The 17,171-nt window shown below is 48.0% G+C and overlaps 1 protein-coding gene across 1 annotated transcript in view; it reads right to left on the minus strand.

The window, feature by feature from the left end:
* The window catches only part of LOC122930598 (SAP domain containing ribonucleoprotein), a 98,383-nt gene that overhangs the window by 52,083 nt on the left and 29,129 nt on the right, over positions 1-17,171 (minus strand). The window contains exon 4 of the mRNA XM_044284092.1: positions 1,317-1,384. Within this exon, the coding sequence (XP_044140027.1) occupies positions 1,317-1,384 (68 nt within the window). The remainder of the gene's footprint in view (positions 1-1,316; positions 1,385-17,171) is intronic.

Consider the following 17,171-nt stretch of genomic DNA (forward strand, 5'->3'; position numbering starts at 1 on the left):
GTTATAAAAGGGGGGGGGGTTAGAAACTGGTGACAGAGTCCCTTTAACATTAGTGGTCTATCCCTAGAAGAGTTCGACAAGTTGGTACTTTCTGAGAATAGTCCATCAACTAACCACTTAAGCAAGGAAGCATAATCTGTTGAATGAGACTACTGTGCATAGGTCAAGAGCTGTACAGAGCAAGAAAACTACTTAAATATAAAATATTTAAAATAAAGTGATAAGTACATAAAATTTCAAGACTTGATAAATCGATAACCATCTACCGGATTTCTAACATCATAAGCACCTAGATTTTAGAGGAGGAAAAGAGGTAAAAAAATAAATCTTCATCAGCCCTCAGATCAGACATAAAATTAATAAATTAACTCACCCCTCCTGCTCTGGACAGCACTGACGGTCTCAGATCCAGCACGCTCTTACTGTACTCACCGCTCCCTGGCCTTTTACTGACACCTCCGTGCACTGTGACCTGACATTGCACAGCGTTAGGTCATAGTGACGTCAGAAGATGACCAGGGAGCAGTGAGTACAGCAACACAAGGGAGTGCTGTATTCACCACTCCCAGTCCTACTGTGAATTTGGAAGCGCTCCCTAGAATTTACCTCATAAGACTCACTTTAATCCCCTCTCCCCTTTTTATGATGGTGGTGGTGGTGATGATGCTAGGGGTGCGGGATGGTGCATCTTATGGTGTCGGAAAATACAGTATTTTCTTACCAAAGTAAGGCTTAGACATGCAAACATGCTGCCCCATACAATATAGACAACATCTATGCTACTGACCTTGGATGATCCTGCACCTGCCATAGAGGGTAAAGTTGGACATAAACATAAGACGTGTATCAACCAAAAGGGGTTTTTCTGCAATTTAGATACCGATGACCTATTCTCAGGAGGATATCAGATCCATGGGGGTCAGACATCCCATTGATTAGCCGTTTCAGGTAGCTGCCAGAAATTATTCAGTGGATGAAACCAGAAGGTGAAGGCTCCATGAAACTGCATAGTTGTCATGCTGGTGTACTGCAGCTCAGCCCCATTCAAGTGAATATGAGCCGAGCTACACCAGTGCCAGAAATGACACCATGAAGAGCACCAGCAGCAGCCCAAAACTACTGATCAGTTAGGGTCGCTGGACCTCACCAATCTGATGTTACCTGTCCCGAGGATGGGTCATCAATATCCAAGTCCGGCAAAAGCCCACCAAGTCTAGTCTACTGAGCACATAAATCATAACAAAAGGAGATGGTCTGAGCAACACTTCTCAAAAATACAAGTTTTTCATGTGAGAAAATGCATCAACATAACTCACTTTTCTTCTGGTGTAACAGAAGGTTCATCCTCCTTAAGAGGAACTTCAACTGGTTTCTGTTCTTCTTCCTGCAAAAAAACAAATCACCTTTTACTTTAACTTCTTTATAATAATGGACCTACGAGTGATACTCACGCAAGATTTTGTTGCTACAGGAGCACAGTGAAAATTAAGTACATCTCACACAAATGAAAGCTAAGCTGAAGTAAACTCCTATAAGGATACATTCATAAACAAGCATGTGATACAGCAACATGTTACATGTTCTTTATCAGAAGGTCTAGGAAAAAGAGCCTCTACTACAATTATTCTAGAAAGTTAACTACAAAGCGCTAACAAAACTAATATATTTTGGAACTAGTAGACATGGTAAATGTGTTAAAAGGTGTTATCCGAGAATAACAAAAATCCATGCACGGCCGCAGCCACTTCTCCCCGTGCATGGATGAAAACATCCATTGTCGGTGGGGAGCAGCCAATGGCAGGAGGTGACGCGGGCGACGCTAGAAAGGCTCGTCCCCATCAGCCAATGGCTGCACCACCCACGACACCGAAGGTTTTCATCCGAGCATGGAGAGAAGCAGCTGCGGACGTGTGGGGACCAGGATCAGCCCGGGGAAGGGGGGGGTCGCAAGTAAGGATACTTTCAGACGGGCGTTTCTGGGTCCGCTTGCGAGATCCGTTTCAGGGCTCTCAAAAGCAGCCCAAAACGGGATCAGTTAAGCCCCAATGCATTCTGAATAGATAAGGATCCGTTCAGAATGCATCAATTTGACTGCGTTTGGTCTCAGTTGCGCTTTTTAGATGGTCACTAAAACGCAGCTTGGAGCGTTTTGGTGACCGCCTGACTACGCGGAGCCAAACTGATCCGTCTCGACTTACAATGTAAGTCAATGGGGACAGATCCGTTTTTCACTGAAACAATATGGTGCAATTAAAAACAGATCAGTCCCCCATTTACTTTTTTTTGAATGAATAATGCAAACGGATCTGTTATGAACGGATACAAGCGGTCGCATTATTGGTGAGGATCAGTCTGTGCAGATACAAGACGGATCCGCACCAAACGTGAGTGTGAAAGTAGCCTAAGTAGAATCAGTGTGAGGAGCCCAGGCATATGGGGTTGGGGGGCATTTGTTAGTCTCGGATAACCCCTTTAAAAATAAATAAAATATGCTTTCAGATGTCATTTCACAGTAATTATGAAGACCACTATATAGAATATAGTAAATAACTCCATATCTGAATTTGCTTTTAAAAGGGACACTAACAGAAAAGGTTGATTGATTTTTATTTATTTTTTTACTGTTTTTATTCCATTTTTCCAAACCATATCGGCTCTATAAATATATCACATAATCGACCCAGTCCGATAAACACTCTAAAAAATAAAATAAAAATAATCGCTCTCAGAACAGGGACACATTAAAACAATTTTTTTTGTTTCAAAAATGCCATTATTGTGTAAAACTTAAATAAGAAAAAGTATACATATTAGGTATCGCCACATCCGTAATGATCTGCTCTATAAAAATATCACTTGACCGAACCCCTCAGGTGAACGTGGTAAAATAAATAAAAAAAACAGTGCTAAAACAACCAATTTTTGGGTCACCTTGGCCCATAAAGTGTTATAATGAATGATCAAAAAATCATATGTACCCAAAAACAATAAAACTGGCACCTCATACTCTAGTTTCCACAATGGGGTGACTTATTGGGAGTTTCAGGTGTAAGGGAGCATCAGGGGGGCCTCAAATGGGACATGGCATCTAAAAACCATTTTGAGTTCCTTTTCTTCTGCGCCCTGCCGTGTGCCCATTCAGCAGTTTATGACCACATGTGGGGTGTTTCTGTAAACCGCAGAATCTGGGTTATAAATATAGAGTTTTGTTTGGTTGTTAACCATCGATGTGTTAAAGAAAAAATTGGATTAAAATGGAAAATCTTCAAAAAAAAGTGAAATTTAAAAATTTCATCTCCATTTTCCTTTAATTCTTGTGGAACGCCTAAAGGGTTAACAAAGTCTGTAAAATCGATTTAAAGTAACTTGAGGGGTGTAGTTTCTACAATGGGGTCATTTATGGGGGTATCCACTATGTAGGCCCCACAAAGTGACTTCATACCTGAACCGGTCCTTAAGAATTGGGTTTTTGCAATTTTTGTAAAAATTTGAAGAATTGCTTCTAAACTTCTATAAAAAAATTTTTTTTATGACATTTCCAAAATAATGCCAACATAAAAGGAGACATATGGGGAATGTTAAGTAATAAATATTTTATGAGGGGTCACTTTCTGTTTTAAAAGGCAGAGAAATTGAAATTTAGAAAACTGCAAATTTTTCAAAATTTTGGGTAAATTTTTTTTCCCCATAAATAAAAAGGTGAAATATATTGACTCAAATTTATGACTATCATGAAGTACAATGTGTCACGAGAAAATCTCTGAATGACTTGGATAAGTAAAGGCGTTCCAAAGTTATTACCACATAAAGTGAGATGTCAGATTTGACAGCAGCAATGCATCTGAAAAAAATTGGGACGGGGCAGCAAAAGGCTGGAAAAAAGGAGATTTTTGTATAACTTACCAGTTAAATCTCTTTCTCGCTCTTCCTTGGGGGACACAGACCTTGGGTATAGCTCAGCTCCCTAGGAGGCGTGACACTAAGTAAAACTGTTAAGCCCCTCCTCCATCAGCTATACCCTCAGCCTGGAGATAGAGGCTACCAGTTGCGTGTCCAAGTAGTGAAAGGATAACAACCAATAACGGAAACAACCAGCCAGCAACCCAACGGGGCGCCAGACCATAACCCTGTAACCAAACACAGAAGGGTGGGTGCTGTGTCCCCCAAGGAAGAGCGAGAAAGAGATTTAACTGGTAAGTTATACAAAAATCTCCTTTTCTCGCCCATTTTCCTTGGGGGACACAGACCTTGGGACGTTCAAGAGCAGTCCAAGAAGGGAGGGACCACAAACCCAAGGCGGAACACCACCAGAGCATCAGGAAACCGCTGCCTGCAAAACCAGGCGGCCCAACGCAGCATCCGCTGATGCATGCGTATGCACCCTATAGAACTTTGTGAAAGTGTGCAGAGAGGACCAAGTGGCTGCTTTGCACAACTGTTCAGCCGAGGCCCGATGCCTCTGCGCCCAGGAAGCTCCGACTGCTCTGGTGGAATGAGCAGTGACGCCAAAAGGCGGAGGTCTGCCCTTGGCTCGATAAGCCTCAGACACCGCCAGTTTAATGAAACGGGCAATAGCCACCTTGGAGACCGCCAACCCTTTGCGCGAACCCTCCGGAACCACAAACAGGGAGTCCGTGCGCCGAAAGGACCCGGTGACCTCCAAGTAAATCCTCAACGCCCTGACCACATCCAGACGGTGCAGTTCCCGTTCTCTGGGGTGGGAAGGAGAGGGACAGAGCGACGGAAGGACGATGTCCTCATTGATGTGAAAGGCGGAGACCACCTTTGGCAGGAAAGTCGGGACAGGCCGAAGCACAACCTTATCCTGGTGGAAGATCAGGAAAGGTTCGGAGCAAGAAAGAGCCGCTAACTCCGACACCCGTCGGAGAGACGTGACGGCCACAAGAAAGATGACCTTGCAGGACAGAAGGCGAAGGGAGACCTCCCGTAAAGGCTCGAAGGGGGCTGATTGGAGCGCCGAGAGCACCACATTCAGGTCCCAGGAAGGAACTGGAGGGCGGTACGGCGGAACAGAGTGAGCCACCCCTTGTAAAAAGGTCTTAATTGGCCCTAGAGGGGCCAGGGGACGCTGGAGAAGAATAGACAGCGCCGAAATCTGACCCTTCAGAGAACTGAGGCACAGCCCCAGGTCCAGACCCGACTGGAGGAAGGACAGGATTGTGGGAAGAGAAAACCGGAGAGGTGGGATGCTCCGGGACTCACAGAACCCCAGATAGGACCTCCAAACCCGATAGTAGATCCTAGAGGATACGGGCTTACGAGCCCGGATCATGGTGCGGACTACGTCCGCGGAGAAACCCCGTCGCGTTAAGACGGCGGTCTCAATAGCCACGCCGTCAAACGTAGCGAGCCTAAATGCTCGTGGAAGATCGGTCCCTGAGAGAGAAGGTCTTCCCTGGAGGGCAGTGGCCACGGTGCGTCTGCCAACAGCAACATTAGGTCGGCGTACCAAGACCGGCGGGGCCAATCCGGGGCGATTAGAATCGCGGGGACGCCCTCTGCCGCGATCCTCCGAAGAACCCGTGGCAGGAGGGGAAAAGGAGGAAAGACGTACAGAAGGGAGAATTCGCGCCACGGAAGGACGAGCGCGTCGGCGCCGTATGCCTTCGGGTCCCGTGCCCTGGCCAGGTATAGGGGGACCTTGTGGTTGAATTTGGAGGCCATGAGGTCCACGTCGGGGCGACCCCAGCGAAGACAAAGGGCTTCGAACACCTCTGGGTGCAGGGACCATTCTCCCGGGTCGATGGTGGACCGGCTGAGGAAATCCGCCGCCCAGTTGTCCACCCCCGGGATGTAAATCGCAGATAAGGCCGGCACGTGCGTCTCCGCCCAGAGGAGAATGAGGGTCACCTCTTGCATCGCTGCGAGTGCCTCCCTGATGGTTTATGTATGCCACAGCCGTGGCATTGTCCGATTGGATCCGAACAGGGTGGCCCTCAGCAGATGGGTCCAGTGTCTGAGGGACAGAAGAATCGCCCTCAGTTCCAGAATATTGATTGGAAGTCTGGACTCCGATAGAGACCAAACGCCCTGGACGGACCGGGGAGGGAAAACCCCCCCCCCACCCCCGTAAGCTGGCATCTGTGGTAATCACCAGCCAGTTCAGTGGAAGGAAGGACTTCCCCCTTAGAGGGATATGCAACCACCAGCCGAGGGAAGCTCGAGCCAGGGGAGGCAGAAGAAAGGTCTTGTCCAGACTCCTCAGTGATTTGTCCCAGGCCGACAGAATTGCCCTCTGAAAGGTGCGGGATCGGAATTGTGCGAACGGCACCGCTTCGAAACAGGCAACCATCTTTCCCAACAACCGCATGCTGGATCTGAGGGAAGGGCGGTGATGACGGAGGAGACTGCGAACCGACCCGCGAAGGGCCAGACGCTTGTCCGACGGAAGGCGGACCTCCGCCAACTCTGTATCCAGGAGCATCCCCAGGAAGATCAGCCGTCTGGAGGGGGTAAGGGAAGATTTGGGGTGGTTGATAATCCAACCGAACCGCGTCAGGGTCTCCAGAGTGAGTTCCACACTGCGGGATGTCTGAGAGAAGGAGGGTGCCTTGACCAGGATGTCGTCCAAGTATGGGAGAAGAAAAACACTTCTTGAACGTAGAAGGGCCAAGACAGGGGCCAGGACCTTGGTGAACACTCGAGGAGCAGTCGCCAGACCAAAGGGAAGGGCGACGAATTGGAAGTGATCGTCCCCCACCGCAAAGCGCAGGAAGCGGTGATGACATGGAGCAACCGGAACGTGGAGGTATGCATCCTGAATGTCGATTGAGGCCATGAAATCCCCTCTTTCCAGGGAGGCCACTGCGGACCTGAGAGACTCCATCCGGAATCTCTGCAGTCGGAGAAAACGGTTCAGGCGTTTTAGGTCCAAGATCGGACGCACTGAGCCTTCCTTCTTGGGAACCACAAAGAGGTTCGAGTAGAACCCCCTGAACCTTTCCGTCGGAGGCACGGGGGCGACGACACCCTTGTCCATTAGAGAGTGAATGGCCGCGAAGAAGGCGGCCACTCGTACGGGATCTCGCGGAGGACGGGATCGGAAGAAACGGTCTGGCGGAATGGACGCAAATTCGATTTTGTATCCGCAAGATACAATCTCGAGCGCCCATGCGTCTGAGATGTGGGCCCGCCATACGTTCCTGAATAGGAGAAGGAGGCCCCCCACCCGGGTGGGTGGGGGCGCACCTTCAGGCAGAGGGCTGCTGGCCTGTGGGAGCCCGTGCAGGCTGGGACTTGCGCCAGGTAGGTTGCGTCCGAAAAAACGGCTTCTTGCGTCTATCCTGGGCTGGGCCAGAGGAAGAAGAACTGGCCGCGGGTCTAGACCCGGTGGGCTTGCGAAAGGACCGAAAACGGGACGAACCAGCGCGACCACGGGGGGCGCCCATTGGCCTGGACTGGGGGAGGTGAGTACTCTTCCCACCCGTGGCCTCTGATATAAGTTCGTCCAGACGGGTTCCGAACAGGCGGGAACCCGTGAATGGTAGGCCGGCCAAAGAGCGTTTGGAAGCGGCGTCCGCCGCCCAAACCTTCAGCCAGAGTTCCCTCCTGACAGAAACTGCCAGGGCAGAGGAACGGGCAATGAGGGCACCCGCATCAAGGGAGGCCTCACAGACGAATTTTCCGGCCTGAACAATTAGTTGGGCTAAGGAACGGAGGTCCTGAACAGGGACGTCCGACCCTAACTCCCGTTCCAGTTGCAAACCCCATTCAGAGACCGCTTTGCCAACCCAGGCGGAGGCAAAGACCGGTCTAAGGGCCGAACCAGAGGCAGTAAATATGGCCTTGGAGAGGGATTCCGTACGACGGTCCTCAACAGACTGGAGGGAAGATCCGTCCTGTACAGGAATAGTAGTGCTTTTGGACAGGCGAGCCACGGGAGGATCAACCTTAGGCGGGGATGTCCACGTGGTCACAGAATCCGCTGGAAAGGGATAACAAATGTCCAGCTTTTTGGGTGTAATAAAGCGGACGTTAGGCCGAGTCCAAGCCTTGGATACCACAGAAGAAAAATCTGCGTGTATGGGAAAAACCTTGGAGGCCTGTTTGGGGCGGAGAAAGGACACGCCGGCCTGTTCAGAGCTGGGGGGGTCATCGTGTAGCTGAAAGGTATCACGGATGCTAGTGACAAGATGCCCCACCGCGGACGCCAATTTGGACGGAAGCTCTGAGTCCATGTCCACGTCCGAATCCGCCAGTTCTCCCTCAGAAAGCGTATTCCTTTGAGAGGATAGACTTGACTGAGCTCGCACGCATGGCGGAGAGAGCGAAGCATCTGGAGAAGATGTGCGCTCAACCCTTGAACGTTTCTGAGTATGCCGGGCCCTGGAAGATTCGCTGGGAGGCAGGGAACCAGTGGGGGCGGCAGAAACGGTAGTCCCAGCGGGTGCGACAGGGATTGTGGCAGCCTGCGGGAGAGGCGGTCTATCCACGAGACGGCCCACTACGTGTGTAAGGCTTTCCACCGCCTGAGACAGAGACCTAGCCCAGTCAGGGGGTTCAGAGGCACCGGGGGGCGCAGCGGGAAGCGGGCCCTGCACCGGGGCCTGACATGCAAGGCAATGCGGCTCAGATTGCCCACGCGGAAAAAGTTCCTTACAGGCGGTACAGGCATGGTACCAGGGTTTGGGGGCACCTGTGGGATCTGACATGCTGAAGTGTGGTTGTACTCTAATATAGAGACCACAAAGGGTTATAGCAGCTATGACCAGGAGGGTTAGGAGAGGGTTAACTGTCCTACCAGTGCCTCAGAAGAACGTCAGGAGATGGCCCAGATCAGCAGCAGCAGAGAAGCAGTGAACAGCAGTGAGCAGCAGAGAGCGCCCACAGAAGCCGAGCGATGTACACAGGAGGTTAGAGTCCCCCACCGTGTCCCAGCTTCCTGTCAGGAGTGAGGAAGCGCGGGAAACCTCAGCAGAAAGCGCGGGGAACAAGCTCCGCCCCCTCCAGCGCTTGAAATGTCTCCTGTGAAGGAGAACGTAGCTCCGCCCCCAAAATGACGCGCGGAAGCCCCGCCCCTGCCGGGACCGCTAAGCCCCGCCCCCCGTTCTCGGCGGGAAGGGGGAGAGAGAGAAGAGAAAAATGGAGTCAGCCCCGATGAGGGGGAGGGGGGGGGAGAAAGATAGCAGCGTGGGGGGGAAAAGCGTGGGGGTGCTGAGGATGCTGCTGTGCTGCATTGTCCTGCAGATGAGCGCTCAGAATGAGCGACCACGGGTGCCCCCCTTACCCAGAGGGGTAGATGCTGCAGATAGGGACGGGGTATGGGCTGGAATAGCCATCTCACCGTGCGACGTCTTCACCCTCAGTCCTTTCCAGCAGGGTCGCCCCTTCAGCCACTGGCACCGCAGTGGCAGGAAGCTGGAAGAGGGGCTTGGCGTGCGGGCGACCCCCTAGCTGGCGGGATGTAGGGGAGCCATTGCTGCCCAGATCCTCCTATTGCTTCTGTGGGGGAGGCAGCAGTGCAGATAAGTTGGCACTGGCGCAGCTCAACCCCGGGAGAGCAGAGAGGTCAAATGCGTCTCTGGTATCCCTAGGAAAAAATAAAATAACAAAATTAGAAGAAAAAGTAAAAATAACAAGGAGAAAACAGCCCTGCAGTAGCAGGGAGTGTCTTGCCTCCTTGGACACTAAGCTAAAACTGGTAGCCTCTATCTCCAGGCTGAGGGTATAGCTGATGGAGGAGGGGCTTAACAGTTTTACTTAGTGTCACGCCTCCTAGGGAGCTGAGCTATACCCAAGGTCTGTGTCCCCCAAGGAAAATGGGCGAGAAATAAGTGATACTAATAAAAAGCAGCTGGAGGAGCACTTTGTAACTAAGTCACATGACTGGGTATAAAAAGAGTATGTTAGGTCCCTTTGACACAAGTGAGTTTTCTACGCAGGTGCAACGTGTGAACGCATAGCACCCACGTGCAATACACAAATGCAAAAAAGAAGCCATATGTCAACATGATTACAAAAACTCCACCGTCTTCTCTGTGTCAAAGCTCATTTAAAATGGGCTGAGGCAAAATGGGGAAACTGTTCTGCCGAATCAAAATTTTTAATTCTTTATGGAAGCCATGGCTGCATTGTTTTGCAGACTCTGGAGGAGAGGGACCATCCAGCCTGTTTTCAGCACTCAGTTCAAATGCCTGCATCTCTGATGGTACAGGGTTGCATTAGTGCCTATAGCATTTGCAGCTTATACATTTTGAAAGGCACCATCAATGCTGAACATATGCACCCATCCACACATCTCTTTCAGGGAAAGACTTACATATTTCAGCAAGACTGTGCTAAACCACATACTGAATATATAGCAACAGCAAGGCTTTGAAGAAGAGTCTGGGTACTGAACAGGCCTGTCTGCAGTCCGAACCTTTTTCCAATAAAAGTAGGCTGTGTATACTCTTCCAAACCATTTTCAAAAGCACCAGTATTCATTGTAAAAACCTACACTGACAAGTGTGAGACATGTCTGTAAACAGCCAGAAATATCGCCCGCCACACCCTTCAATGTGTGTTTTGGCACACGCTTCCTCCACCTTAAGGCTGGGTTCACAACTGAGCGTTTTACAGCGCGTTCCTACGCGCTATAAAATGCACAACAGGCAAGAACCAATGATTCCCTAGGGGAATGGTTCTCACCTGGGCGTTTTACAGCGCGTACGATCGCGCTGTAAAACGCCCGACGCTCAAACAAGTGCTTGAGCTTTTTTTTGGGCGTTTGTCGCGCGTTCCCGCACAGATATTCGGGAACGCGCGACAATGTGTGCACGCCTGTCTCTATATGCGCGATTGTAAACGCCCGTACAATCGAGCATACAGAGCGCTCGTTTCAGAACGCTCAGGTCTGAACCCAGCGTTATGGTACCTGGCACATTCTTCAGGTGTCAGTATTTTGAGTTTATGGTTTAACGAAAGCTGGCCGTAAGATAGCTATTACAACCGATTCTCTCATAAACATGCCTGCTTAGCCCAGTAGGAATGGAGAGGAATAAGATCAATAGGATTGGGTACTTGAAATCTAACAAGCCCAACTGGTTTCTCCAGTGAAGAGTTTGGAGGCCTCCCAAACACAAGTGCTTTACACATACATCCCTTGGTACTGGGCTTTAAACTCTAAGGCCTCATGCACACTGCCGTGGCCCGCATCATGGATGTGGACCCATTCACTTGTTCTATTTTTTACGGTGCGGACAGATCACAGATCCATTAAAGTTGAATGGGTCTGGACCCGTTGCGGCTGCCGCACGGATGAGGCCCGTGCTTTGGGGACTGCAAATTGCAGTCCCCAATGCACAGAACGGCCGCACAACAGCTGTGTGCAAGAGGCCTAACAGTCACATTAAAATTGGAAAAACCCTCCCAAAAATGTCACTTTTCTAATTGTAAATTTTTTACGTGTGTCTGCAGTAAATCTTGTTGCCGCACACACATCTCAGGGGACACAATTGCATTTTTAACCCCTTAGTGACATAATTTTAGTCTTAAAGGCCCAATAATATTCTATTTTAGCCTTAAGGCCCAATTAATAGTTATTGAATAAAAAGTATATATAGTTAAAAAAAAAAAAATGTGCGAATCGCCATTTTTTTCCCATGAGGAATGCACGTGGCTTTTTTGGTTTATTTTTTCGCTAGGTATCTTGTATCGCAATACTTTTTTATGGTATCGAAATAGAATAAAAAATTTGGTATCGCAACAACTATAGTTATATAGTATACAAGTATCTTGTTTAAAGGGAACCTGTCACGTTGAACGCGGCGTCTGACCAGTGTATAGTTTTATGGGAAAAGATTCAGTAAAACTTGTAATTCATTAATGCAAATTCCTGCTCATTCTGGGTTTTGAAGTCCAGAACTGTGAGGTCCACAGTTATAGAGGGAAGGCTGTCAGTCACTGATAGGACCACCTCCTCAACGTCAAAGCCCAGAACATGCAGGAATTTAAATGTATAAAGTTATACTAAAATTATTCCCATAAAACTATCAATCTGCTCAGCTCCACCCGCGCTATAACATGGTGCCTGCAGTTCAAACACCATGTTCAACTTGACAGATTCCCTTCAATAAGGAGTATCTGATTTAGGGCTTGTTCACACGAACATGCCGTATTTTGCGGGCCGCAAACTGCGGATCTGAAAAAACACGGATGCTGCCCGTGTGCCTTCCGCAATTTGCGGAACGGACGGCCCTTTCTAGAAATGCCTATTCTTATCCGCAAAGCGGACAAGAATAGGACAGGATTACATTTTTGCAGGGCCACAGAATGGAGCAACCGATGCGGACAGTACACAGAGTGCTGTCCGCCTCTTTTGCGGCCCCATTTAAGTGAATGGGTTCGCACCCGAGCCAATGCGGAACCAAACCACCTTCGTGTGAATGAGCCCTTATGATGTTGATAGTATTCTACTGCAGTCTTTGGTACAAGCAAGCAGATGATTGCATGTTCAAGTCCCCTAAGGGAACTAAAAATGACAAAAAAAATATTAAATAAAAATGTAAGTTCAAATAACCCCTTTTCCCAATTTAACATATACAAAACAAAAAAAAACATCATTGGCATCAAGGCGTTTGAGAATATCCAAACAATTAAAAAAAATATATATTTTTTTTTTCTTTCTGTGCAGTAAATACCAAAAGGGATGAAAAGTTATTGTAGACAGAAATATTTTCTAAAATGATGGGTGTCAGAATATGACAAAGCAAATATTTTTTTTCCAAAGATTTCAATTTTTTTCTTAAGTAGTAAAACTACATAAATTTGGTAGTGTCATAATTGTATTGACCCACAGAATAAGATCAAAGCCAACTTTATCGCTCAGTGAACACCAAAACAAAACAGTTTTTCTTTAATTTTTACCCAACAGATTTTATTTTCCAATACAATATATAGTTAGGCTACTTTCACACTTGCTGCAGTGTGATCCGGCGGGCAGTTCCGTTGTTGGAACTGGCCGCCGGATCCGCCGCTGACTGAAAGCATTTGAGAGACGGATCCGGATGCGGATGAGTCTCTCCGCTTGTCATGCGGACCGACGGATCCGTCTTGTACATTTTTTCTCATTTTTACCGATCTGCGCATGCTGGAACGACGGATCCGGCATTCCGAATGCCGGATCCGGCGCTAATACATTCCTATGGGAAAAAATGACAGATGATCCGGTTCAGGCAAGTCTTAAGTTTTTTTCGCCGGAGAGAAAACCGTAGCATGCTGCGGTTTTCTCTTTTCCTGATCAGTCAAAACGACTGAACTGAAGACATCCTGATGCATCCCGAACGGATTACTCTCCATTCTGAATGCATGGAAATAAAACTGATCAGTTCTTTTCCGGTATAGAGCCCCTGTGACGGAAAAGAAAAACGCAAGTGTGAAAGTACCCTAAATAAAATGCATAATAGAAAAAAAAAAAAAACACAACTAGCCTATGTAAACAGAAATTAAAAAAAAAAAAGTTAGGGCTCTTGGCAGACCAGGAGTAAAACAAAAAAGAAAGAAAAATGCAAAAAATGTGCCCAGTACTTTAAAGGGTAGTGCGGGCCATACAGTTAACTCGTTGGTGGCCAGTGGAGAGTACCGATCAGAGTCCCAGTTTAATCACTGGGGCTCCGATCGGTAACCATGGCAACCGGGACGCTACTGCAGTCCGGATTGCCATGGTTACTTAGCAATTTGTAGAAGCATCATACTTACCTGCGAGCTGCGATGTCTGTGTCCGGCCGGGAGCTCCTCCTACTGGTAAGTGACAGATCATTAGGCAATGCACCGCACAGACCTGTCACTTACCAGTAGGCCAATGTGGTAACTACAGGGGAGCGGGGGGGGGGGGTTTGCCCCCTGCTGCCTGGCAGCACCTGCCAAACAGCAGGGGGCAGTCATGTACACAGTTCTTTTAGTATATTCTAACCTGAAGCGTCCCCATCACTATGGGAACGCCTCTGTGTTAGAATATACTGTCGCATCTGAGTTTTCACAAAGTGAAAACTCAGCTCTGAAAAAGCTTTTATGCAGACGGATCTTCGGATCCGTCTGTATGAAAGTAACCTATGGCCACGGATGCCAATCTTGTGTGCATCCGCGTTCTTTCACGGACCCATTGACTTGAATGGGTCCGTGAACCGTTGTCCGTCAAAAAAAACAGAATTAGACTTACCGGTAATTCAGTTTCCATGAAATCACCATGACGGCCACAAGGAGATTGACCCATGACCTCTGTGGGGGCAGGAAACAGAGAAGAGGTTAAATTGCCCCCTCCCACCACCGCACCTCAGTGTTCCAAAGATATCAAGTGCCAGAAGTGTCCTAGTATTTCCCAGTATTACACCATACCAGAAAAATACCGGTGAAAACATTTCAACAAAAGAAGGGGGGGGAATGTATGGGCCGTCATGGTGATTTCATGGAAACTGAATTACCGGTAAGTCTAATTCCGGTTCTCCCATATCATCACCATGACGGCCACAAGGAGAGTTATAAAATTATTTTTTATGGGTGGGGGCAACCGCTTGGAGAACCTTCTGACCAAAGGAGAGGCCAGAGGTTCCAGACAAGTCCAAACGGTAATGTTTCACAAATGTGTGAATACTAGACCAGGAGGCGGCCCTGCATATATCATCCAGGGAGGCCCCTGTTCTTTCAGCAAAGGTAGTGGATACAGCTCTGGTAGAGTGAGCTCTAATATTGGAAGGAGGATCCAGATTCTGATTCTTATAACATAAGGTAATAGTGTCCTTAATCCATCTTGCAATGGAGGATTTTGAGGCCCTGGATCCCTTATTCCTTCCAGCAAATTGGACAAGCAGACTGTCAGACTTCCTGAAGTCCCTAGTGGCTTCCAAGTATCTAATGACTGTACGCCTAACATCAAGGAAATTAAATTTCTCTTCCTCCTGATCCTTGGGATTGTTGAAGAAGGATGGAAGTAGGATCTCCTGGCCTCTGTTGCGGTCTGAGGCCACCTTTGGCAGGAAACCTGGGTCTAGTTTAAGCACAATCTTATCCTCAGTGATGGTAAGGTATGGTTCCCTAATGGAGAGAGCCTGAATCTCTCCCAGTCTCTTGGCAGAGGAAATTGCTATAAGAAAGGCAGTTTTGAATGAAAGCAACTTAATTGAACAATCCTCCAATGGCTCAAATGGGGAACACATAAGATTGTTGAGAACTAAATTTAAGTCCCAGGTTGGGCTGCGGGACCTAAGCGAAATTTGAACCTTTAAGGTGGATGGAGAGAGGCCCATGTCCAGGCCCCTTTGTAGAAATTCCAGAATTTTCTGGGTATTGGGCCCCACAGAATTTGGATTCTCCTCGCCCGACCATGAGCAGAATCTCTTCCAGACCTTCAGGTATATCGCGGAAGTAACTTTTTTCCTAGAACATCTCAGGGTGGCTATAACCTGGTCTGACAGGCCCTGAGACTTTAAGAGGGAGACCTCAGGATCCAAGCCGTGAGCTTCAGGAACTCCGGATGTAGCAAAGGACCCTGGTATAGGATGTCCCCCCTGAGTGGGAGTCTCACTGGTTCGTCTATTGCTAGCTTTAATAGAGAAGCGAACCAACTTCTCTTTGGCCAGAACGGAGCGATCAATATTACCACGGTTCTCTCCTCCTGAAGATGTTAGTGACCATGGACCCAGGAAATCCTTCAGTCTCCCCCCTACAATGGCGTCATTGTTTGTCCTCAGATTTGGATTGGGGCTTGAGAAGGAAGCCCCTTCCTCTACCCCCTTTGGGATAAGACCAGCGGCCTGACTTGCCTTTCCCTCTAACAGACTTGTTTTGTCCGCCGTAGGACCGAAAGGACTGGTTCTCCCTAAAGAACCTTTCCTCTGGGAATCCCTTTTTCTTGTCGGCCGCCTTCTCAAGTATCTCGTCTAGGACCGGCCCAAATACATATTCTCCTGAAAAGGGGATAGATATTAACTTTAGTTTAGAGATTCTATCGCCCGACCAGGACTTCATCCACAAAGTCCGACGAGCCGCATTGGAAAGCCCTGCCTCCCTAGCACAGAATCTAATAGATTCAGCCGATGCATCTGCCAGGAACCCTGTAGCTGATTTAAGTAGCGGGATGGACTGCAGGATTTCTTCCCTGGAGGTCTTACTGCTTAGGTGGTTCTCAAGTTCCCCTAACCATAGGTACATAGACCTGGCTACAGACGTTGCCGCAATGTTGGTCTTGATGTTAAACATGGAGGCCTCCCAAGCTTTCCTTAAAAGGGCATCTGCCTTCCGCTCCATAGCATCCTTCAATTGGGCAGCATCCTCAAACGGCAGGGCAGTTTTTTTGTTAACCTTCGCCACCTGCACGTCAACTTTAGGGGTCCCGTCAAACAGCTTAGACTGAGAGGGGTCGAATAATAATCGATTTTTAAATTCTTTGGAAATCCCCAATCGTTTTTCTGGTTCTGACCATTCCTCCAGAATCATTTGTCTAATGTGTTCGTTTATGGGGAAGACCTTGGATTTTTTCACCTTGAGTCCCCCAAACATTTCGTCCTGAATGGAAACGGACCTAGAGTTGTTGCGATACCAAATTTTTGATTCGGTTTCGATACCATGAAAAAGTATTGCGATACTCTATACCATTCGATAACAGGCAAAAAAAAAAATAAACCAAAAAAGCCACGTGCATTACACATTTTTAAAAATGGCGAATCACGCAGTTTTTATTAGTTTTTTTCTGTTTCGGCGTTCACCACCTAGATTTTTTTTTAAATATTTTAATAGTTTGGACTTTTCTGACGTGGCGATATGTAATATGTTTATTATTTATATATTTTATATGTGAAATTGGGAAAAGGGGGTGATTTATACTTCATATTTTGGTGGGGGGGGGGGTTTTACTTTTTTTTAATTTATTTTTTTACACTTTTTATTTAATAACCATTTCCCCCCTTAGGCTACTTTCACACTAGCATTCGGGTGTCCGCTTGTGAGTTCCGTTTGAAGGGGCTCACAAGCGGTCCCGAACGCATCCGTCCAGCACCAATACATTCTGAGTGGATGCGGATCCGCTCAGAATGCATCAGTCTGGCAGCGTTCAGGTGTCCGCCTGGCCGTGCGGAGGAAAGCGGATCCGTCCAGACTTACAATGGAAGTCAATGGGGGCGGATCCGTTTGAAGATGACACAATATGGCTCAATCTTCAAATGGATCCGTCCCCCATT

This window comes from Bufo gargarizans, chromosome 3, assembly GCF_014858855.1.
Source record: "Bufo gargarizans isolate SCDJY-AF-19 chromosome 3, ASM1485885v1, whole genome shotgun sequence".
NCBI classification, from domain to species: Eukaryota; Metazoa; Chordata; class Amphibia; order Anura; family Bufonidae; genus Bufo; species Bufo gargarizans.